Source organism: Drosophila serrata, unplaced genomic scaffold (assembly GCF_035046125.1).
Source record: "Drosophila serrata isolate PLE 108 unplaced genomic scaffold, ASM3504612v1 contig_382, whole genome shotgun sequence".
Classification (NCBI taxonomy): Eukaryota; Metazoa; Arthropoda; class Insecta; order Diptera; family Drosophilidae; genus Drosophila; species Drosophila serrata.
The window spans coordinates 7,326,470-7,349,902 of record NW_028257280.1 but is presented as its reverse complement, the minus strand read 5'-3'; the positions used below and the strand labels follow the sequence as shown (position 1 = coordinate 7,349,902).

Here is a 23,433-nt window from a genome sequence, read left to right as displayed (position 1 = left end):
TATACGACAACTCTTTCAAGATCATCACCAACCTGTTCTCTGTAGAGCAGGCACAAAATCTCCAGTCCGTGCAGATGGAACTGCTCTTCATCCGGCGAAGAGATCACAAAGAGCACTAGGTCCAGCATTCCAGTTTGGTGGAGGGCCCAAATGACCTGGTCATGAAGGCTGGCATCGTTGTCCGCCCGGCACTCGGCCTCCGGATTCGCTGGCACCTGCAGGACATTCCGCACCAGCACTAGGATGCGCTCAATCAGTAGATTCTGCTCCTCGCTTCGGATGGCAAAGGCCTGTGGAAGGAAGGAAGTCGCATTACGAGTCAGAGAGTATAATAAAATGCAAATCCCAGTGTAAAAATCTAAGCACCAAATCCCGCGAGTCAAGTTAAAATAATCAAATGAAATTAAATTAAATTAAATTGCAAATTTATGTAGCTCGACTGTAAAACGGAAGCCCGGACTCAAGGCAAGACAGGCGATGGGACCACAACAAAGTCAAGTTGAAATCAATTTGAGCAGGGTGTGGGCGATAAGAGAGAGGATGGATGCCTGGCAGGAGAACGAGGATGGTTGTGAGGCTGGGTTCCAGGGTGGCTAGGCGGTTGGTCGACCGGTTGCCGTTCCATGGGCGCAGCAGGACATTACAGTTGCTGCTGTGAGCTTAAAAATAAATACAACTAATGCGGCTTTTGTGCCTACAAGCCAGCTGTGGCTCCGACTCTGATGCTGACTCCTCTGCCCGGACATAGACACCCGCCCATGAGGCAGGGAACTCGGGGTTCCAGACCTCAGGACCCCGAGCCCATCTCAAAGCCAAAGTTAATAATGACTTCCGTTTTTGGTTTCCCTAAGCAACAACAACAACAACAGCAGCAGGAGGAGCAGAGGAGACGGTGGCTCATTCAAAACTGAAAGCTCAATGCCCCGCCTTCACTCCTACTCGGAGAAAGTAGAGGAAAAACGAAGGTCCTTCTCCTACTCCAGCCTGTCCACTTGGCTGCTCGCCGCGCATACATCAAAGCGTGTAAGTCGGCGCGACGCAAATAAAGAAGTAAAGCATAAAAAGTCAGCCACCAACACCAAGGCACTTGGCAAAAAAGTTTGCAACAAATAAAAGAAAATATTATATAAAAGTAATAAATTGAATAAATTATTTGAAATAAGGCAAACGATCTCAGAGACTGAAAGAACGAAGGCTATATATAATAGTCTTGGTGGGACTTGATTATTTTAAGATTATTTAACGATTAGATTTTGTAGAAGAATGGTTGCACTTCTTTTAAAAGTTGCATTAAACTTGCACATTTTCTGTTTTTATTTAACGCAGAACTTAACTTCTTGAAAATAGGTATCTTTTAATAAATTCGTTTCTTATACCTCCTAAATTATCCATTACATTTTATACATTTTTTCAAGTGTAGTAGCAAGGAGAAGGGACCGACACCGCCAGAGGCAACAGCGGAAAAATCCTCGCACACATTCATTATCAACGACAACAGCCACACAGCAACAAGAACAAATAGACAACATCCATATAGAAATTCTCCTGCATTTAACCTAACAAAAAAATATATACGCAGAAACAGAAAACGAGAAAAACGGCACAAATAAAAGGAAAATCGCTCCCTAAAAAATGGAAATGTAAAGAAATCCTCGGGCGACTCTTTGGCAACGCTGGCAACGCAGCGCCATGAAAATCCTTTGGAATTGCTCCCCGGAGTGTTATGAATGTCGATTCAATCGGCTTTAAATGAATTTATTTCGTTGTGTTAGGAGATGGGTTTGCGGGGACTAGGAGGGGCTCGCTCTCATCTTTGAGATTTACGTTTTGGCATTTCGGTAACCAGGATTTAACTTATGATAATTGCCCAGCAGTTCCACCCACCCGCCACTTCATTTGATTTGGTCATTCGGAAAATAGTTAGGCCACAAGACGGCGACCACGTCTCCCATTCAACGTATATTTTCAATTACAAATTTATGGGAAATCAACCTGGAGCTCATCCACAAATATCGCGCCGAAATCAAAAAGATTCTTATTTTATTTTTTGCCTGCCTAGAGGGGATTTTGAACAGGACGAACCATTCGACCCTAATTCAATGCCGTTGGGCCAAATATATTTCTTTTTATACCCTTTGCAGAGGGCTTTTTACATTTTCGTGGAAATTTGTCATGACAATACGACAAATTTAGGGAAAATACATAATTTTTATGAGTAATAAATTATTAGTTTGTCACGAGAAGTAATGATAACCAAAATCTGTTTTCAAAGAACTTTAAATACAAATCTAGCATTAAATATCTCTTCCCAAGTTTAACAAGAGTATTCGAAACTTCGGAATTGCTAAGAGTCATTCATCAGTGTTGTACATATATAGATTTTTTTTCATTCATCTAAAAACTAGCAATTGAAAGCATTTGTAAAACCCACCCACAGACACCCTACCTCCTAGGCACACTTCCACAGATTGGCAATCATTGTTGCTGGGCTTTTGCCTTTGTGGTTTCAACAGTGTCTCGACCCACCACCGATGTTGGTTCAGTTTGATTCGGTTTGGTTTTGCTTGTTCTTTTTTTTAGCAGGTATGTCTAGGCCAGGATGGAATTCCATCCTCTGTGTGGCTGTGACATGTTTGATTTGAAGGTGCCTTGTAGCCATTGGCACCACCAACACCGTCGTGAAGCCACCCCCACATTCAGCAGTTCACACTTGTTGTGGGCGTTTATTGAATCGACTTGTTGCGGCTTTCCCTGGCTGAGAACCTTTTGCCGATTCGATTTCATATTTTGAGATATTTTCAAATTAAATTCCATCTTTTGGATTTTTGGGCCACAAAGCAGAAGGACGCCGCACTTCAAGCGCACAACTTTAGTTAATAAAAGAAGGGGTACAGAAACGGAACAAATAAAGAAGATAAAAGCGAATAGATATGAAGTTCAAATTAGTTATGAACCCCACAAAGAGACGAACACAGCAGTCATAAAGCCAAAACAAACTTGGTGCGAGGCGAACGAGCAATGTGAAAAGCCCTTTCTCTACCCACAAAAAAAAAACTTGACTGCTGGCAGCTGCAAGGGCCATTAAAAGTTTTGCGTACCCGCTTGGCCATTAATGCATAGATTATAAAGATTACGGAAATAGTTGCGCAAATACCCCAACGATAATTGCTTGGGCTTTAGAGAAGGAGACCAGCCCATCCTTGAACACAATTGAGGGTAGATGTATGGGGAAACTATAAACAATCATTTGTACGGGACGAAAGACCAATTAAGGATAACACAGTGTGAATGTGTTGCAGAGTATAAATTACGAGCCTGCAGTGTTTTCTATTAACAATTAGTTAAACATAACAAAAAATATGCTGCATCTGTTTTAAATTATTCGATGCGTTTGATCCGGATCAACAGTTCTTGACTTATTCCTTTTCGTAGGTATTCTGGAACATGGCCAGTAGGAACGCTAGTATAATTATTGTCACTGCGCGCTGGAACAGGTTGGGGGCCATGAATACGCAGCGAATGGGCAGCTTAGGGGCGTCCTTGAGCATCTGCGGCGGCAACGGCTTGAAACGCGGTCGCCGACCCATTGGATACTCGACGTAGCCGCGCTGAAACATGCCAATTTCTGGCAAGATGGCCCTTATCTTGCGATATTCATTTTCCTGGGGTAAGCGACGACGACGTTCCGAGACAATTTGCGAGTCAACAGTCGGCTCCATGTTTATGGGAATGAGTGTATGCTTTCCAACAAAAGCCTGACAATACGGGCAGCGATTCCGAGTGTGCATCCATCTGCGGATGCATTTGTCACAGAAGTGGTGCCCGCAGTGGCTGACGTGCGCCGAGCGTCCAGTGGTCATGCACACCATACAGGTGAAGTAGATGTTAGATGTACTCGACACCTCATCGGTGGCGTTCTCGTCGCCACTATCGTCACTGCCACTGCCACCGCAGCCTAAATCTTCTGCTCCCTCAGCGACTTGTGCCATGATTTAGTCAACTTGTGTTTAAGAAACAAGTATCTATAATGATGCCAGGGCGATTAATACTCACTATTTCCAAGGCCTGCTTGAGTTTTTCGAAAAGTGACGTCCAGATTTTGTCCCGAGCAAAGGCTGCTTTGTAGCCCTGCAGTATGTCTATGAGTTCCATAAACACCTTCCGGCCATGATTGTCTTTCGGCGGACCCTCGCGGTACAGCAGCAGAGTGGGATTGGTCAGGATGACAAGCAGGCGGATTAGCAGATCGGACAGTTCCTCGTGGTGCACATAGTCCGGCAGCATGTAAACCAAGTCGGTCTGCACCACCTTGGCGCGGCCCAAATGGCGGCGATACTCATGGTTATCCAGATCTCTTCGCAGTATCCAAATGAGGTGCTGGAAGTAAGAAATCTTGTTAAGCAAAGATTGTATTAAGTGTGGCGAGTGAAATACCTTCAAACCCTCGGCGGCATCGGGTTCTGCTTGATACTTCTGACCATCGCTGTACCCCAATGCCGCGCACGTGGCATCAATGTCCGCCAGCAAAACTGACATCGCGAAAAGCACTTATCACTCACTTATATACAATAAACAATTAATAAACTAAATCACAACGCGAAGTAAACAGCGAAATACTTTTTTTGCGTGAAAAGAGCGCGAATAAGAACAGCTGATTATCGATAACCGATTTGCTCCATGCGATCGGTTAGTAGATATATCACACTGACTAATCCTATAGAGGGCGCCCCTTGATTCGTGAAATAGAAAAGAAATCGTTCGTTGTAACTACAATTTTAAAAAAAGTTCGGTAGAGGGCGTCTTGTGCTTCGTTAAGTAATTTTCAAATATTAAATTCAAATCAAATTCAAATAAACATTTTAATTTATTCGTTTGGTTTCTTTCTGTGCATTCCATATGTGCATTTGCATAAAATACTTGTGTCAATACATATATTCATTCGTTTCCATTTTAAATCGATTTAAAACGGAATTATTTGCTTGCATAAGTTGCTCGCACCCACACACAGAATTTATTCTCGAAGTTAGGAGGGAGATAAGATCCTTCAAGGAAAGTGGCTCGTGTGTATGCGTGTGTGTTTTAGTGCGGTAAATTTAAATCTTTTCACCATTTTCATTAGTCATTGGAGCAGGAAATTGCCAAAGCCAGGGGGAGAGAGAGAGAGCGATCTGGCGAATCATACAAATACCCTTGGTCAGGATTCGGCAGGATGTGGCAGTGCAGCCGCTCGCTCTAATCACCTGGACACATTAAAAACTAAAGGCAAAAGAAAAGGCGAAATTAAAAGCAAACATCAAGGCTGCCGTCCAGGAAATATTTACCTATGATATGAACAAATACGCTGGACGAACTTTTCGCAGGAAGGATGTTGGTCGGGACACTCATGGGGGGTTGGGGGCACTGTACCTCGCTCGCCCAGCAGGGCTTCACTTGCTCTCTTGCCTCCTCTGTCATTTCCCTTCGGCCAAAGAAGTTGAATTTAATTAACTAAGTAAATGCCCAGACATGGGCCCGCTCTGCTTATTTATCAAACTTCTCCTCAGGACGATGATGATGGGCAACTACTCTACGGGGAGAAATCTTACACTTCACCTGTCATACGGTGTAATTAATGGGAATATTTGCAAAAATAATGTAAATATAATTTAACTTTCATTATGTAAATAAAATGTTGGTTTAAATATGATAAAAGGTCATTCTGTTGTCAGCTGAATCGTGGGAATTATATGTATATTAGTTATTAATTAAATATTAATAAATACTTTTCTTGCTGTGCACGTTTATAGCTAACTACAACAACTTGCTGACCAAATAAGCAGAGCACGTCAAAGCGCCCAAGTTGCCGGAGTGCTCGAGGGACCGCTCGCCTCACTGACTGGGTGACTGACTGACTGACAGACTGGGCGAAGGACACTATGCAAGCAAAAGCAAACCTGATTATAATGTGTCAAATCCATTATGTGCTGTCAGGCTTTTAGGCACAAAAAGCGTCCCCCCTCCTTCGCCCGCTTTTCGGGGGGGGGGGGGGTGTCACCGAACGAATTTCCCAACTTTTGAGCAACTTTGACCCCGCCCAGCCCCGCCTCAGTCGCCTTTGCCGGGCAGACAAAGTTAATTATATTTCTGAGCCTCAGTTGAGCTGTCGGGTGCCGTAGGCTCAATTAAACGCATAGCCACATTGCACATCATCCATTGTCGGCTCCGTTGATCTTCCATAATATGAATTAACTCTTGCTGCACATGTAGATATATAGTGAACAGAATTGAATATAGCACACAAGTTGCTTTAAAATCTTTTAAAATTCAAGTATTCGCATTTAATTAAGGTTTTCCTTACTACATATTATTTTACAATGTACAATTTATTAAAAATTCAATTTACTTGAAGGATTTTCACTTTGATTGTGACGCTTATTCGCCACAAATTGGCCATTGAAGTGAAAGTCGAAAGGATATTCGGACATATGCTTCCAGGTTTGGGGAATAGCGGGATGAGTTTGGTACACCCAAAAGCAGCAATAATTGTCAATCATTTCGCCATTGTATTTGGTAATGTTTAAATTGTGATCATCAATAGAATTACTACGCAATTGCCGATATGCACGAGTCCTTCCCTCAGTGTGTATAACTTTCTTGTTCCTCGTTTCTACAGGATCTAGTGTGTTTTTACTGAATTTAATTTCCTCAGGAACTTCAAAATCATCGACAGCTTGCAGAGCAGAAGAGATTTCTGGCACAATATAAAGTGCTAAGGAAATCTAATGTATTAGGGATTGAGAGACTATAATTGTGTGGGAACCATACCCATTAAAAAGAAATATTTATCCATTAAAGCGGTCTTTCCTATATCAAGTGCTGACTGGTAATAAGACTTGCTAGAAAAAATCATTGAAACGTAAAATTCCAATTCGATACCCTAATAATACAATTTTACAGCTTGTTCTTCTTTAATTTCCGTTTCAAGCTTCTAACTAAAATTAATTAATGAAAAATATAAAAAATAAACTATAGTCGGAGCACTGGATCCAGGTTGTCCTCAAAAAATGATTCAGCTCGCCGTAATTCCCGCGATCTCGGTCACCACATGGACCGGCTCGTTAGTGGCTCCGATTTTGCCAGCGGGCGAACCATTGTGAGTGCTCAGCCGGGAACGGCAAACAAAGTCCGGCCGGAATGGGGAGCTCAGGATGCCCGGGATGCCCAAATGCAGCCCAAAGGCAACTAAAAGTGCAGCGGAATAACAGCATCTGACAGATGTCAGCTGCCATGTTGGCTTTGCAGCTTGTGGCCGCCATTTTGCCAGCATTTGGGCCACCTCACAACTCGACGCTTCTGTTGTGCTTCATCCTGTTACCAGTGTTGCGCTGCCTGCAGTTTAGGTAAGTGCCCAAGTAGCACTCTCTTAGCCTTGTCTTTAATTTATAATTTATATTATTATAAATATAGAATAATTTTAAACATTTGGAATACATTTCTGCTACTGACAGATGATCTTTATTAAAGTTAAGTTAATTTTGCTATCATTGTATCCATATATCCTGAGCCTTGCTTGGGAATACTGAAACCTGTACCTTTTCCCATCACTGTGTGTCCCTTTGCTGGCCGAATTCAATTGTTTGCAGAGCCTTCATCTTGCATTCTGATTGCGTGGCTTAATTGCATAGCAGCCGCGAACTGGGCCAGATTTGGTTTTGGTTTTGTGTTTCGCCGAAAGGTGAGAGCCAAAGCGCAAGCCCAAGCGAAAGCGAAAGCGAGGGCTGGCTGCACTTCTATGGAGCGAATAGCTGGCTGGCTGGCAGGACGAAATGAAATTACCGGCAGGCCGCAAGGAAAACAGAGCACCACTGCGTGCGGCTGGTTGGCTTCCTTTTCATCCTCTCGAAACAAAGGCAAAACGGGGGAATACAAGCAAAAAAAAAAAAAACAAACAAAAAAGAAAATACGGGAGCCCGAACAAAGCGGAGAAAACAATTTCAAAACAAATAAAACTCACACCTGAGACTACTTGCCCCCACAAGTGTTCTGGTCAGCTGGGTTGGGTCTCACAGCGGTTGCCCCGGGCGAGAATGAATTGTTGTAAATCAATTTGTACCCGACCAGGCCAACAACAATGCAGCAATTACATGGCCATTTTTCAATCTGAATGGCGGAAAAATGAGAGTTCTCTAGCCATATGCCATGATGGCCTACGATTTGTTGCAAAAAGAAAAAATCGCTTTAAATATGTTCCTCGATTACTGTTACAGAAATCGATTTACATTATTAAAAACTTTATAGAAAACAAAAAAGAACATTTTATGTTAAACTAAACTCCTTAAAAATTTGTTTTTTGTACAGTATGCTAAGCGCATAACACTTTTCTGTTTTATTTACATTAAAGTTTTAGCTTTACAAAGCTGAAAATTCCACAAAATGTATAAAGTTCAAAGCCAATATGCTTATCCTAGCTGATGCAGGGCAACATATCGGCTGCATATCCACCGCAGGATTGTCATGAGATGAAAGCGAAAGTCCTGCAAAGGCAAAACTGGTCTATATATATAAGTATATATATGTTAGAGAGCCACACACTTCACCCCTCGGCTAGCTAAAGTCCCCCCCATTCTACTGTTGGAACAAATCAAAGGGAAATTGTAAACGACAAGTTAATCTCGCTTGAAGTATAACCGGAAGCCATTTTATGACCCAGTGGACAATGAGGGGAGATCCCCACACACACAAAGGAACATGGCGAGGAGCTGCATCCCGAGACAACATTTGCACCGAGCTCTTCGCTTAAATAAAGCAATTTATTCTGCACATTTTGCTGGCCAGTGCAAAATGAATTAAAGTTCAATAAAATGCGAAAAAAAAAGAGGCAAGCTGGCTAAAGGAAAAGTTTCCTTTTGCCTCGGTTGCGGCCTGTAAGCGTCTTTATCAGCCTTTTGGCCTTTTGTTTCTTGGGATTTTTCTTTTTCGCTTGGCTTTTTCCATTTCGTTTTTTTTTTTTTTTTGTACCCTGTCCTTGTTCCTTGTGTTGTTGTTGTGGCAGCGTTTTTCACGATGTTTGCACATTCGCTCCTTGTACCTTGTACCGACCGATTTTGAGTTACAAAGCCAAAATCTCAGCAATCCGGGGGCCACGACTGGAGCGGCCAAAGGAAAAAGCTGGAATACCTTTTGCATGCTTCATTGGCGTTGCCTTTCTGCTGAGTGAACATCAAATGGGATTTGTCTGCAGGGCTCCACCACCGGACATATGTATGTATCTGTATCTCCATCTGTAGCTGACTCAGTAGTATCTGTGTGTGGGTTCCTGTTGCGTAACAGTTCAATGGTGTGTTAAGCACACAACCCCCCGACCCGCACCACACGCACGCCAATTGATAGATGGATGGATGGACGTGGCTGCTGCCTGTTTATGTGCCAACTGGTAACCCCATAACATCTCCCATCGCCCATCGCCCATAAAAATAACCCAGCCAGCGCCTGTCCAAGGTGTCGGTGTCGGGGACCTCGGTGTTTTTGGGCTCCAGGGTGAAAATGTGTGAACTTCTGTCGATCGACAGGCGGGCAGCATTGCAACTCGCAGACTGCACTTAGGCAAATTAATCCCATCAACGAGATGATTGTTAACCGCAAACGTAAAACCAGCTCAAAGAGCGAGCATTTGACTTGTGTCCCCGAAAACAAAGAAGCCTTTGAGCCCGGCACACATATGTACACAGCAGCTCACAGCCGGAAACCGGAAGCACCCGAAAAACCCCAGAGAAATAAACAGTTATAAATTGGGCCAACAAAAAATTTACGATTGAGCTCACAAACTGGAAACTCTTTCGTAACTAAATGAGGGAGAAAAGTTATCGGAATTTATCAATAAAATAAGTACATTACTTTCTGGAAAATTAAGTATTATCTTGATTAAATTAAGCATTACTTGCTTGGTTAGTTAATATGAGTAAAGGTTATCTTAAGTTAAAAGCATAAAAGGATTCCCAATGGAATCAAATACTAAGCAGTATTCGATATAAAACCTCGTCATTTAATTATTTAATATTCCTCTAAACACATTATTTTAAATGTTGTTTTATTAAACCATAAAATTACTATCTGGTTCTTTACAATTTCTAAAAACATTTTAAATGATTAAAAACCTTTAAACCTAATAAATTTCCAAGTTTGCCAAGTCTGGGGTGCAGGGACAGGGAGTTCCTAAATCTTTGACTAAAAGATTTGGTAATAAAATGCCTTATTTTTCTGAAGACTGTCTGGCCTCGTATGTATGCCTACATGGGTGGGTTTTAATCGCATCTTTCCTCAGCCTCCGATTTTTTTCTCCTACCCTCGAGGCCTACGCCCGTGTATCTTTGGGTACATTTCGTTTTTCCCTGCCATTTATTTGTTTTTTATGTTTTTTGAGCGTCTGCCAGGCGCATAACTCAAAGTGCTTGAGCTTGAGCCTTCGATGTCGTGCAGATAATGATGCTAAAAGTGTCGCCCAAAAAGGTGGGCGGGACCCTTACAGAGAATCCAGGTAAACCAAAGCCACACACACACACACACACACATGAAGTCGTGCCGGCACAGGAATAACATATCGAAAAATGAATTTCATTGAGTGGGGGGGGAGGTGGAAAGTGAGAGTCAGCGAAATCTGTTTCAATAGCTTTTGGCGGAGCCTCAATGCCCGGGGGCCATGGAGTGGGAAGTTCCCTGTTAAAGTCATAAAATCGCGAGAGAAGCTACAAAACATAAACAAGACCAACAACAGACGCGGAAGAGGCCGGAAGAGGAGCAGCTATAATGATGTAAAATATATCGCCGAGATTTAGGCGAATTCTCCCAGTCAAGGTCTGTGCGTGTGCTGATAAAGGCCAAGCCAAGGAACGAACAAAAAATATATATATGTATATATGGAAAAATAAAACGAGCGGGAGAAATAAAATAACGAAATGGGAAAAGTGTTGAGGGCGCGTGGCGAGCACTTCAAAGTCACAAACAAATGCATAAAATATCGGATAGCGGCTGCCACGAGCTCAAGTTCGAGCTCGATATTATTCAATTTGTTTTAATAGCCGCGCTTAACTTGCCCCGCGTCACACATGGCGTATGCGCAACGTTTAGCGCCAGGAGCTTCGCCCTTGCCGCACTTAATGGCCACCGATGTGTATTGATGATGTCGCTGGCGCAAATCTGACTCCAGCATTTCAACTTCAATGATGCGCAATTTTATGCATAAGTCTTTACATAAATTTCGCCCCCGAAACGTTTATGTCTGCACGAAAGGATAAAGGATTTGCGAGCGGAATCAGCGGAGGAGCACCAGCAAGGAGATTGTCTTTCCGTTGCTTTTAAGTCACTTTTGGACCGGGGCAAAAGCGAGTGCGTAAAAACGTTAATACGCCTTTGATACGCGCCTCGTATTTTCCCGGCCCCTTTTGATTCCCATTTATGACATTTTACTGATACAATTTAACAAAAATCCAAGGTCGTGGGAAAGTGCTTTGCACTTATGCAGATCCAAGCGAATTTATTGATATTGCTAAACACTTTGCCGAATTTATGCTTCATAAAGCCTGCTCCGATTTGGGATATAAATCAGGAATAATACGGAAATTCAATAAACTTTATTATCTGGCAATGACCGCTGGATTAAATATATTTCTCTCTGCTAATGAATTTATTTACTATCCTGAAGTAATTTATTTATTTTCTTAATACATATACTTTGCAGGGTATTGTAGTTTTAATCAGAAGTATATTATAGTATATAGCGTATACAAATTTCTGATCATTCAGATCTGTCTTGATCAGATTAATTATATTAAAATCGGACAACTATGTATATCATACATATGGTTGCCATAGGAACGATCGTTAAATGAAAATAAAAATGCAATGCTTATTTCTCTGTTTCTCTGACTCTCTCTCCCGCTCTGACTCTCTCGCTCTCTCTATATCCCATGTATTTATGGTAAGTGCGGCTCTAGAGATATCTCTTACTCTCTCGCTCTCACTTTCTCTTTTCTCTTGACGTGGCGAGTATAAATACAGGTACTGCCGTCCCGCCGAACTCAGTATGTTCGCGGCCAGCCTAGTGTTCACATCTATAGTGATAGTGGAAGTGATAGTGATCGACCCCAAAAGTATCATCTGACCAATGAATAAATCTGGATAACCAGATTGATGATGATGATGATCGATGATTGAAGTCACCAAGATTACACTTATGCATTGATAGGAATTAAGGCATAACTTTTCTACTGTCCTCTGCTGCGGTAAGCCTAAGCCATGACAATGAAATCATGTATATTAAAGGATATATAGATAGAAGAAATCAGGCCTAGATCTGGAATCAGCTGTGTTAGCTATAACTTAATTTTCCAATTAACTAATCATACCCTTTAGAGCAAAACAATGGAGATGTCATTTCCGACCCTATAATTAAAAAATATTCTGATCACAGCATTATGCCCATTCAGGTCATATTATTAGTTAGAAGCTATCAATGATGTCAAGGAGTCATTCCCGACCCTATAAATCATATATATTCTTGATCAGCATCAATAAGCGAATCTTTCTAACTATCTCCGGCAGAAAAACAAACTTTTCAAACAAATTTTTATTTTCGCAAGAAAATGAAAGGGATTACATAATTAAAATTGTCAAAAATTGATCAAATTACTCATTTCGAATTTAGTATGCAGATTTATTAAGCTAATAAAAACTAGCATAGCAACGCTTTCCGAATTGAAATCAATGCATTTTTGGCCGAGTTATGTTCGATTTAACATTCGAACCCATGATCCTATGAGTAACTACATGGGCTTAAACACTTTGGCTTCTCAAAATTAGCTTCCTATCTTACTTTTATTTGTTTTTAGTTAACACTTGATTAAAATTTCGGTATTTCTGTCTGATCGTTACAGACGTTATTTTATGTGTTTACCTTTTGCATATAAACAACAGATTTTGTAATGAGTGCCAGCGAAAAAAAGCGTCGAAAAATAGTTTACATATTTTTTCATATAAGTTAAATATTTTTCTATACATTTTTGTATTACATTGGACCACTTTTTAAGTAGAACATTGTTGTATTTTATAGTGTGAGCTTAAAAAACTTATATTCCATATATTCGCCACACAAAAAAATATCACAAATCCTGAAATAAAATTTCAATTTTCAAACCCACAATTTAAACCCTCTAGAGATAATATAATCAGTGTCCCCCAGAGACTGTTTTTTGCCAAGGCTATCATTTATCCAACCCGCAATTTGTTCAGTTCCGATTTCAGCAGTTCCAATTACCATTCGTGGGCGAATAGATGGAAGGAGTTAAGGCCAGGAGGGAAAAGGGAAATTTATTAAGTGATAAATTTTAGGGCATTGCGAAAAATGTCAAAGAAGGTCAATTGGAAAGCGAAAGCTGGGGGAAAAGGTTGAGCTGCGACTTGCTGGCGCCCTCGCACACATCCTCGCTCAATCAGAAGTCCGTCCGCTGTCAACGAAGCGAGAAAGGAGGCAAGGATGCTCTGCCTTCTGCCTGCCGCCTGCTGCCACCTCAAAAGTTGGCCAAAATGGAACGAAAATGGCGCACAAAACAAAAGCCGCTCAGAACAAATTACCAGAGTCGTCTTTTCTATGGCTTTGCCTTTCTTGCCATATCTCCCTCCTGCGGCAGCCCTTTCCTCATTCGTTCCCTTTGCAACTTTTCTGTTTCAACTGTTTGCCAATTGCACTTTTCAACTGGCCCCATTCGGTTTTTTGGAGATGGCCAGCGTCCAGGGCCTTAATGCCACCGTTAGTATGTTGGGTTGCTCCCAGGAGGAAAATGTGTGTACAGCTGCGTTCAGTGAACTGAAGGGATGCGATTGGGTTTGGTATGGGTCTGGGACTTGGACTTGGAGGACTTTGCCAAGTAGACACTTTCCGGCCGTCCAAGCCATTTGCCCATTTAAACATTTATGTAATAGGCTTGAAATTTCCATTTGTCCGCCACAAAAACTGCACAGATGTGCGCCACAATGAAACGCTTTGCAAAAGCGTCGGGCACCTTCTTAATTTAGCCTGGGATATCCTGGAACCCAAAAACCTGCAGTTGCACCTGTACTCTCTCACACACACACACGCATTAAAAATTTAAAGCAGTTGCACAATTTTCCTCGCACAACCGCAGTGAGTCTTAAGCAGGTAATCTCCCCGAGACTGTGACCTACTCCTGGCCATTATTCAGCTAGAGATGAGCAGACGAAATTATAGTAATGGCAGACAAAGGATCCTGGTGAGCTTAGAAGACAATGGAGCTGCAGAATTGGGGCAAGGAAATAAAGGAAAATGCCTGGGATAATGGTTGTGTGCCACTTAGTATTGCAGAATAATTTAATTAAATTAATGAATTTTGGGGCTGTGTGCATTTAAATTAAGAAACCAGAGGCAAATCCGAGCACAGATATAAACTCTTTCCTATACAAACTATGAGAAATAAAGTTAAACAATAATTTTCTAGATTCTTATAGACAAAAATAAATGTGTACCGATGTTGTTCCAGCTCTAAAAAGTGACCCTTTTGAACAAGTCAATGCATTAACTTCAACCAATAAATCATTTATTAGATTATTAATGTTTCGATTAAGTTTTTTTATAAACTAATTTGGAATATAATAGTTGCATCCCTATCACCGAGGGGCATTTTTCATTTAATTTGGACTGTGCCAGAGACACACACTTTTGGGTTTTGCATTAATTTGAAATGCGACCTGGTCGCCAACTGGAGTCCTAGTTGCTGGTTACCCGGACAAGAGTCCAAGAACTGACCATGATGACCAGCTGCTGGCACGCAAGCTCGTTACGAATTTTAAATTGAAATACTTTGCGCCGGCGAACGAGTACTTGCGTTTTTTAAAACCGAAATTAGGTTTGCATTCCGAAATGTTTTCAATGTTCTTCAAAATGGCGCAACTTTCATTATTAAAGTGCATTTCGGTTGGGCAAGGCCAAAAGCCGCAGAGATGGAGTCCTTTTTACTGAGTACTGAGCTTTGGGGCATTGGAGCAGGAATACGAACTCAGACAGGATGCAACTCCCTCGTCTGCCGTCTATTTTTTACATTTTGCTTTTGTTCATTTTTAATATGACTTCTTCCTGCCGGCGGCCATTCGGTATTCCCCCCTTTTTGTGTCTGTGTGCGTGCTTGAGCCAGAAAGTTGCGGTTAGCTTGCACTTAAATTATTGCATCGAGGCAAAGTCCTTGAGCGCTGCAAAGGCATTCGTCCTTTTAGGGGGCATGGCCAGATGGCAATTAAATAATTTGCGGTCTATGTGCTGGCGAGGCGTAAACTTTTCAAAATGCTTCAAGAAATAAATTAGCCAAGGGCCTGCCGTCAGCCGGCAGAAACACAAAGTGCAAGAGAGCTCATCCACCACTCCATGCTTACTTTCAGCATTCTGTGGCAATTGAAAAACGCCAATTAGCCCGGCTCCCAAAGGGGGTCATCTGGGTCTTATCTGTAGATAGCACGGCAAATCTCTAAAAAAGAGGGCCTATACTCGGTCGGCTCACCCAAAATGGCAGGCAATAAATCAATGGTCACAGGCCCAGGCCAACTACTATTTCACCCCAACTTGGCCAACTTGGCCAAAGGGTACCCTTTCGGTTCGGTTCAGATTGGTTTGCTTTACATGTTTATGTTGCAGCAGCATCAACTTTGGCCATAAGCAAACAAACTGAATGCCGGATGGGGCAGATGAGGCATTCGGAGTCTTCGATTAGTTTTCATTAGGCCTGAATGCTGCCAATCGGTGCATTATTAAAGCTCAAGGCATCATTTATAGCACATCAGGTTGAATGAATAATTCACGGACTTTGTATAGGAAACAGTATTTCTGGGTGAAGCTATAGATTTTAACAACCAATATGCTCAATTTTAGCTCAAACGAATAAGTATAACCAGCCTAAACCTAGTTAAAACTAGTATTATGGGAAATAAGCAGAGAGGTTATCAAAAATTAAGATTTAGGCTGAACTACAAATGTATATTAGGTAAAAATAGATAGTAAATTAAAGAATAGTCATAAGATCGATTAAGTTTAATTAAGTTTCCTACTCTTACTCTTGATTTAAAATCATTTCATAATGAAATAGGATTTCCAAAGCTCTTTTTTCCAATTTAAAATCTGTGTTTTTCACACAATATCATTAAATTTAAACATTTTGGTTGGTGATTATCGTAGGATTTATTATCATTTGGTGATTTGATTTAAGGCTCTACCTTGTACATTACAATGATATATAAATACATTGAACTACTCGCGTAGATCAGGGATTCTTTGAATGTCTGCGTGTGAAATTCTCCTTTAGTGTTTGATGATCTCTTTTTTTTGGCAAAATACTTGCCCATTTAACATTTTATAAACATGTATATGGCTCCAAGATGTGCATATAGACAGCAGATTGCCAAAAATAATATTGTTAATACATTTTAAAGAGATTATTTTATTTTTTCCCTAATTAATTTGCTCCTAAATATTACAAAGATAATTGCTTAGGAGAGCATCGTGATAAATGTATTAATTTTTTAAATATAAAACAATTCCTAATAATTTATTACAAAATAAAATATGATACTATTTTTTTTTGGAAATTTTATAAAGTCTAAACCGTTTAGCTCGTAAACATAAAATCCAATTTATGTTCTAGCAATTTGCTGTGTATTTGCACATCAACCTTCTACACTTTTGTGTGTGACTTACTTTCTGTGGGGTTATATAAAATTAGGTACATATATAGTATTAACTATAACATTTTAAAAAATCTGTACTTTTTTCAATTCACACAAACAACAAACATTTGCTAATAGCCGAAAATTATTCTACGATTTTGAATTCGTTTTGGTTGTTTTTTCTTTTACCGCATAATACTCAAAGCGTATTTATCATCTAGGGATTCTTTGTTTGATTCTGCTTGGTTTCTTATTTAGTTGGTTTTACAATAAGGACACACTAGTGAATTACATTCAAAACGGTAAATGGAATAGCGACCAGCTACAGGTTCCCAAAACCAAAGCCCAATTGGAATCTTAACTGACCTTCAGTTTCGCCGTTGTTTAGTTTTGCAACGCAGCGCGCAGAAGACTGTCTAGGGTTAGCTGGATGGTTCCATTGGCGGCTGCCTGCAGAACGGATGGCGGCTTCGGTAGCGCTGGGAACATTGTGGATGCTCCAGGTATACCGCTCTTACCGCCAAGGCATTCCTGAGTTTCCAAAGCGGAGGCGTCGCATATGCGGGGCGGAGAGTGTGGCTCGGACAGGGGGCTTTTTGGTTGATCCACTTGTGGTGCTTCCTCCTCCTCCGGCTTCTTCTCCAGCGCTTGTTGCTCACGCTCCCGTTCCTTTTTCAACTGCTGTTCATGCTCCTGTTGCTGCTGCTGGGCAATCGCAATATTGACCTTGTTCCACAGGTTACTGATGGTAGCATTATCCTTTCCAGCTGCTGCCGTGCGCTTGGCTATCTTCTCTATGAAACTCTCGGTTTCTGGGGCGGGAGTCGGCACTGTTTCCACCACATTCGGATTCTGCTGTTGCTGACCACTGTCGCTGCGTGTATGCGAAATAAGGCGTGGCCGTATCTGAGGCCGTTCCGATGGCAATTCCGGCAATGTGGCCGATACGGCTCGACCCTGGCCCACCAATTCCAGCATTATGCGACGCGTGATTCCCAGTATCAGAGGCTTCTTGGCCTCTGTTATGTATGCCGCCCACTGCTTGGGCTTGTTCTCATCAGAATTACCCGTAGGCTGGCGCCGCAGCTTAGCTCGCATGGACTCCACGGGTACGCCTGCGGGTGTCTGTTGACCAGAAGCATCCTGCTTGAAGGCAACCAAATCGTAAACAAAGTCCTTGTTGACCGCCTTGACTCGCTTGCGGATCGGACGCTTTTCCTGATCCCCAGAATCGGGTGAGATTTGAGTGCGGGACTTGCGACGCTTCTTGCTGGGCGCGGGTGTTGGAATGGGCTCCAGCGGTTCCAGGCCGGGCTCTTCTTTTATTTCAGCTGTCGGAGATATGGGTCGCACATCACCCGTAGATTCGATTTCAGCCTTGACGCGCTTCAAGCGCCGTTCGTAGGTCTTTATTGGAGGTTTTTGGTCCGCTTCCACTGCAGATGCCTCCTCTTCCTTATCAAGCAGAATTATATCGCCATCCACATCGTCACGAGAATACTCGCATTCGTGAGTTGACACATACTGCTCCGTTAGCTGGTCCCGATCTCCTTCTATCTTGTGGGTGAAACCCAGATGGTTGACAATATCGTAGCGCCGAAAGGCCCGATAATCGCACAGATTGCACCCGAATCGACGGGCGCGGTAGTGGAACATAGATATGTGACGACGCAGGTTTCCAAGGGCATTGAACTGCTTGTGACAGATCTTGCAGCGGCAGCGCAGCTGCTTCTCCACTGGGACATTACGTTTCTTCTTGATCTTGCACTTTGCATCTTCTGCATCGGCAATGGAATCCGGAGCAACGCCAGGTTCATGCTCAGGCTCCTGCTCGTGCTCATCATCGCTGTTTGAGGCCTCATCGCTGGCCGAATCACTTTCATTGGCCAATTGAAGCTTATCCAACGAGACTGTGTGCAGGCCAGGACCAAACGAGTCATTCGGCTCGGGTAGACCAGCAAACATATCGTGCAGAGTACTTACTTCAGCAGGCTCACTTTTCGGCAGGTCCATGGAGGCAGCTGGATCTTCATCGGCTGCGTCCAAGCTGGAATCGTTGCTTTTCGTCTTCAGCTTCTTGACCGAAGGAGCAGGCTTGGCCAGCGCCTCCTGTTTGGCACGACAGTTCAACAAATGGGTGGATAAAGCTGCGCGTCTTTCAAAGGACTTCTCGCAGTAGATGCACAAGGACATGATCTTGCGCTGCTCACCGCTGGCATTCAATGGCTCTGGAACGTAACCAACCACATCATCAGAGAGCTGCAAACGCTTCAACTCACGGCATGGACCCTTGTTCTGAACATCTCCCTGCTGGACACGACGCTTCAAGATAGTATTCCGCATCATGCGAATACGACGAGTAGGTTTCCTGAAAATATGGAAAACTCTATATTAAAGCAAAACAATTAAAATAATAAGGTCGTTTCTAAAAACAAATGGACTATTTATAATAAGCTTAAAAAGTTCGCAACGTACTTGTGGTCCTTAGATAGATGACGAATAACTGCAGCGGCTTGCAGAAAGGTTAACGAACAGGCGGGGCACTGGAATACAAACGACGACGATGAGTGATGCTTCTGAATGTGCAGCTCGAGCGTTTTGTGGGTCTGAAACGTCAGGTTGCCTATTGACAAGAATGGGAAAAATAAGTCACTAATTGATTGCAAGGCCTACTCGTATGTGTTGCCGTACAAATCTCGCAGAAGATGCTCGTCTCGGCTTCGTCACTGATGGACTGATCGCCGTTCTCGCCGGAATCACTGCCGGCCTGACGCTCCATCTTGATCGTAGTCAAAGCCTTGCCATCTGGGCCGACAACTGTTTCGGCTGGATTGAGCATGCGATGCACTTCGTCCAACTCCGTCCGGATGCTGTCCTCCTGATCGACCTTAATGGTCTGGTAAACGGCGTGGCTGGAGGTGGGCACAGATTCCAGTTGCAGAACCGTGGGCGAGCTTCTCCTCGCCTGAGCCGGGGCCTTCTCGCGTCTCAGGCGTTCGATGACGCCGCTCAGGTCTCGCATGCCGCCGCCACCCCGAATGGGACGCGCCTCGCGTGGCACTGGAGAACAGCCCGTGCTCCGGCTGCGCAGCATGTGCTCGATGTCCTGCGGCGACGGCCCACTGCCAGTTTGTATGATCATCGTGGAGTTCTGATCCTGCGGAAGGGGTATTTAAGATGAATATTCGTATCCCTTGCACGTTTTAATCACATAATAAGATTGTCTTTACTGCCCACTCACTGTGTATCCATTGCCATTTGCGGAGCGAGCGCTGACGCAGCAAAAGACGCGCTTGTGGCTGATGAAATTCGCCAGGCTGCGGAACATGTTCCGGCAGACTTTGCACTCGTAGATCAGGCTGCACTCCAGGCTCAACAGCTGACGCACCTGCAGGGAAATGGAGGGATTATACGGGGAATCACCAGAGTGGGTCAAAGGAGAGTCCGCCATTGCCCTCCTAAGCTGAGTCACGTACTCCACTCGAGGAAACCTACCTCGCTGGTGCCATCCTCGTAGGCGCGGCGCGCTTCCTCGAATCCCGTGTGGGCGGTGCGCAGTGGGCGCTGCAACAGGCTAATGTCGTCACCATTGTGATCCATCTGCTGCTCCTTAAAATTGTCCGAATTGCAGCGAGTGCTGCTGCGCTTCCTCATGGCGCTAGTTTTTACGCCCTCTGTGGCTTCCCCAATTTGGGCACAATTGTCGCGCACTGCGGGTCGAGTCCTTTTCGTCCCAAAAAGGATTTTAACCGATGTCCTAATCGCGATCAGAGTGTTTTTTTCAATTCGAATTTACGCCTGCATCTTGCATTTTTTGTTTTCAGTGTTACCGTGACTTGAGCGCAGGTTCTTCTGTAGTGAATTGGTATTTTAACAACCATTCGGTATTTACGGTATATCAGAATTTGTAGACCATCATCATCGCCGGAGATTCAAGTGTTCACACCTGCCCCGCATCTTCAAATAAATAACTACCGTTGCCTGCTTTTTAAAATGGTTTTAATCAAAATAATTTTACCCTCTCTCAGCATTTTATATTTTTGTTTACATTTTTACTAAATTTTAAAATAAATTTTTTAATTTGGTCAGGAAAGTAAGTAGTGTAACCAGGTTTAAGTTAAAACTTAAGCTTGCATGGTTGAAATTTTGGCGTTCAGCACATGGTCACACTGATGACTTGAACAAAACATAGTGACCGGAATTAAGCTCGCCAAATTAGTTTCGTCCATAAATTAACTTCACAATCTACACAATGAGCTGTCCAGGATTTGGTGAACTTAATATACCGTCGTCTCGCGCCTTTTGGGATGACTGCGAGGAGGATGAGTTCGAGAACATGAAACCGGCTGAAAAGTGAGTGACTTTGCATTGTTTACATTGTATTAATCCGTGAAATTCGAAGGCTGAAGCTAAAGTTTGAAGACGAATCCGCTGGAGATGTAGCTCCGGTGGAGAGCGCTCTTCTGGTGGTCATTGAAGGACCTCATGTCACCCACTTTGCCACAACTGTGCTCGGAAAAGACTCGAAGCGCCTCTGCAGCATCCCTGTAAAGACTTCGTCCCTACACTGGAATGCTTCGTCCAAACAGCTGCTGGCCATACTGGAGGACGACTTGTCTAGCAGTGGCGAAGTCACGGAGCTTCTACTGCCGTACGCTAAGCTTGCAAAGAACGTTGTCACCCTCACGCTGAAGCCAAAGGTCGAGTTCAAAAGCGAGGAAATCCAGTTGTACAGAGATCATGTAGCCATCGTTCGTGGTGTGGGAGTCAACCAAAAGGATATAACTGAACTGGAAGCTCCCAATTTCATTGCCGGAGTGGCGGCAGGCAGTAAGTTGTCCTGGTAACCAAATATGTACCTTTTATCTCACCTTCTTCTTAATTATAGTTGCCAGTTGGCGGGATCAGGATGAGTTGCCAGTAAAGTCCTATGTTATCTACACTGACAAGCTGCCGCTTGATTCGACGGCTGCCCAACCAGTGCTGAAACTGCTGAATAGTGTTGGTGTGAGCTGCAACGACAGCTATATTCCACCGCGCAAGGAGAGCTCCTATTTGTACATGTAAAAAATTAACATTTGGCTGGTGTTTCCTAGTTTTAATTCATTCTTAAAAAGGATGCGGTTGTGGAATTTAAAAAATCGAATTACTTTAGTACTTCAAACATGCAAAGGTTCACCTCCCGACTACGCTGTTCCATGTGCGCCTTGGCGATGGCGATAAACTGCGGGCGGGATAACATTGAATAGGCCGGAACCAGCAGAGACGACGCCAACATGTGTAGCTCCTTGTGGCCGCTGCTGAACAAGTCGGTGCCCAGTTCCAGAGCGCTGCCAAAGTCGGATTCATCGACAGCAATGATGGCTGCGTTGGCCACCGGCTGCAGCTTCTCCAAAACTGCCTGCTTGGCGGCTTGACCATCGATATCCTTGTGCTCCAATAGGGCCAGCATCTTCTTGAGCTCATTATCGCTAACCGCGAGTGGGCGGTAGCCCAGTTGCGTCTTCCGATCGAAGGGAACAACGATTCCTGCACGATGGAAAGTCTTGGCCACCACCCGCTTGTTGCGTTCCCGCTGCAAACGGCCCAGCTGTGGTAGTTCCAGGGAATTTTCGCTTAAGTATTTTGGCACAGCCTTTTTGGTCCCACTCAACTGTCCGGTGGTGAATGGTGTGCCCATGAAATCGTGCTCCAGAAAGTAGAGGAACGCATCGAATATGTTTCCAGCAACAAACTCAAATTCGCAGCCTTTGGCCGAGTCGTTGCGAGCGATTAAGAGGTTCTCCTTGTCCTGCGGCACGTCGCGCCAATAGCCATAGTGAATCCCAGTTCCTCGGCGCACAAAGACAGTCTGGAACTCGGGCGGGTCGTAGTAGAAGCGCCAGTGCCGAAGGTAGTCACCTGGTTCCCCCATTTTGGCACCGTGGAACTTGCCAGCAAGGAACTCAAACGGTCCCACCAACTTCAGTTGGAATACTTTCTCGAGGTGCTCTAGACCGGCAGTCTTGGGTTTTGATGGATCGGTTTTCAGCGTTCCCACAAATTTCCAGAACTCGTAGAAATCCGATGGCATTTCGACCAGAAATTTGTGCCTGATGAACTCGTTTGACTGGCAGAGGTTGTCATACTCCTGCTGCACGGATAACCGAATGCGCTTCTCCAGAATCTCCATGTAGTTTTTGCCGGAAATGTTGTTCAGGGCCTCCTTCTGCAGCTCCGCCGTTTCCGTTTCGTAGCTGCCCCTGGCTTCCTCCTGCTGATCCTCCATATTACCTTTCTCTGTACTGGAGTTGCTTGCGTTGGGTATAGCTTTTTCCTCCGGCTGCGCGGATGCACTCCGTTTTGGCGCCACTTTTTTATCTTCTTTACCTTCTTTGTCTTTTTCCTCTTTCTTGTCTGGATGATTGTACTTAGAAAGGTGTGCTGGATTCCGCTGATAGCATTTGTCCCAATATTTGCAATCCTCCTTGGGCATTCTGATATTTTAAAATATAAACAATTTCACGATATGGTTTACAGTATGGTACAATTGGGCAGAATGGCAAGCTGTCAGGGGCGTAGATTGAGATTATGGGGGTCACACAGGTAATATTTTTGCACAGTAAAAAATATATTTGTCACCTTTCCAGTAATATTATATAATATACCAAAAGTACGTCAAAGTAAACTAAATTATTTGTGTTTTTTTTAATATTTTTCTGAACGAACCCCATTAAAATCTACGTCACTCAGAAA

General features: G+C 43.3%; 6 protein-coding genes and 1 long non-coding RNA gene across 10 annotated transcripts in view; 1 reads left to right on the top strand and 6 right to left on the bottom strand.

The window, feature by feature from the left end:
• timeout (circadian regulator timeout) overlaps nt 1–4,663 on the bottom strand; it is a 76,027-nt gene extending 71,364 nt beyond the window's left edge. Inside the window, exons 1-3 of the mRNA XM_020955621.2 lie at nt 4,435–4,663; nt 4,054–4,377; nt 33–290 (exon numbers count right to left, since the gene is read on the bottom strand). Of these exons, the coding sequence (XP_020811280.2) occupies nt 33–290; nt 4,054–4,377; nt 4,435–4,536 (684 nt within the window). The 5' untranslated portion in view covers nt 4,537–4,663. The remainder of the gene's footprint in view (nt 1–32; nt 291–4,053; nt 4,378–4,434) is intronic.
• On the bottom strand, nt 3,290–4,107 carry LOC110186456 (uncharacterized). Its single transcript, XM_020955644.2, has one exon. It carries the CDS (start codon nt 3,987–3,989, stop codon nt 3,417–3,419), a length of 573 nt encoding a protein of 190 aa, XP_020811303.1. The 5' UTR covers nt 3,990–4,107; the 3' UTR covers nt 3,290–3,416.
• A 182-nt stretch (nt 4,664–4,845) lies between the features above and the next one.
• On the bottom strand, nt 4,846–6,078 carry LOC147642599 (uncharacterized). 3 transcript variants are annotated; one of them, XR_015273428.1, is made up of 3 exons: nt 5,763–5,890; nt 5,322–5,708; nt 4,846–5,256 (listed from the first exon to the last, which is right to left on the bottom strand). It is a non-coding gene; the product is annotated as an uncharacterized LOC147642599 (long non-coding RNA). The 3 variants fall into 3 exon arrangements; XR_015273429.1 differs by having other exon boundaries at nt 5,322–5,592; XR_015273427.1 differs by having other exon boundaries at nt 5,322–6,078.
• Nucleotides 6,079–6,285: 207 nt separating this feature from the next.
• LOC110185650 (uncharacterized) lies at nt 6,286–6,852 on the bottom strand. The gene is made up of 2 exons (XM_020954612.2): nt 6,805–6,852; nt 6,286–6,748 (listed from the first exon to the last, which is right to left on the bottom strand). Exons 1-2 carry the CDS (start codon nt 6,827–6,829, stop codon nt 6,366–6,368), a joined length of 408 nt encoding a protein of 135 aa, XP_020810271.2. The 5' UTR covers nt 6,830–6,852; the 3' UTR covers nt 6,286–6,365.
• A 9,342-nt stretch (nt 6,853–16,194) lies between these two features.
• On the bottom strand, nt 16,195–20,562 carry LOC110186491 (uncharacterized). 2 transcript variants are annotated; one of them, XM_086840835.1, is made up of 6 exons: nt 20,194–20,557; nt 19,940–20,086; nt 19,390–19,855; nt 19,174–19,321; nt 18,682–19,066; nt 17,369–18,608 (listed from the first exon to the last, which is right to left on the bottom strand). In XM_086840835.1, the coding sequence occupies exons 1-6, from the start codon at nt 20,350–20,352 to the stop codon at nt 18,252–18,254; spliced, it is 1,662 nt and encodes a 553-aa protein (XP_086696961.1). In that variant the 5' UTR covers nt 20,353–20,557; the 3' UTR covers nt 17,369–18,251. The 2 variants fall into 2 exon arrangements, with proteins under 2 accessions (XP_020811341.2, XP_086696961.1); XM_020955682.2 differs by having other exon boundaries at nt 16,195–19,066; nt 20,194–20,562.
• On the top strand, nt 20,523–23,370 carry PSMG1 (Proteasome assembly chaperone 1). Its single transcript, XM_020955718.2, has 3 exons — nt 20,523–21,051; nt 21,101–21,528; nt 21,587–23,370. The coding sequence occupies exons 1-3, from the start codon at nt 20,951–20,953 to the stop codon at nt 21,763–21,765; spliced, it is 708 nt and encodes a 235-aa protein (XP_020811377.2). The 5' UTR covers nt 20,523–20,950; the 3' UTR covers nt 21,766–23,370.
• Hpf1 (Histone PARylation factor 1) lies at nt 21,776–23,173 on the bottom strand. Its single transcript, XM_020955706.2, has one exon. It carries the CDS (start codon nt 23,171–23,173, stop codon nt 21,845–21,847), a length of 1,329 nt encoding a protein of 442 aa, XP_020811365.2. The 3' UTR covers nt 21,776–21,844.
• Nucleotides 23,371–23,433: the final 63 nt, after the last annotated feature.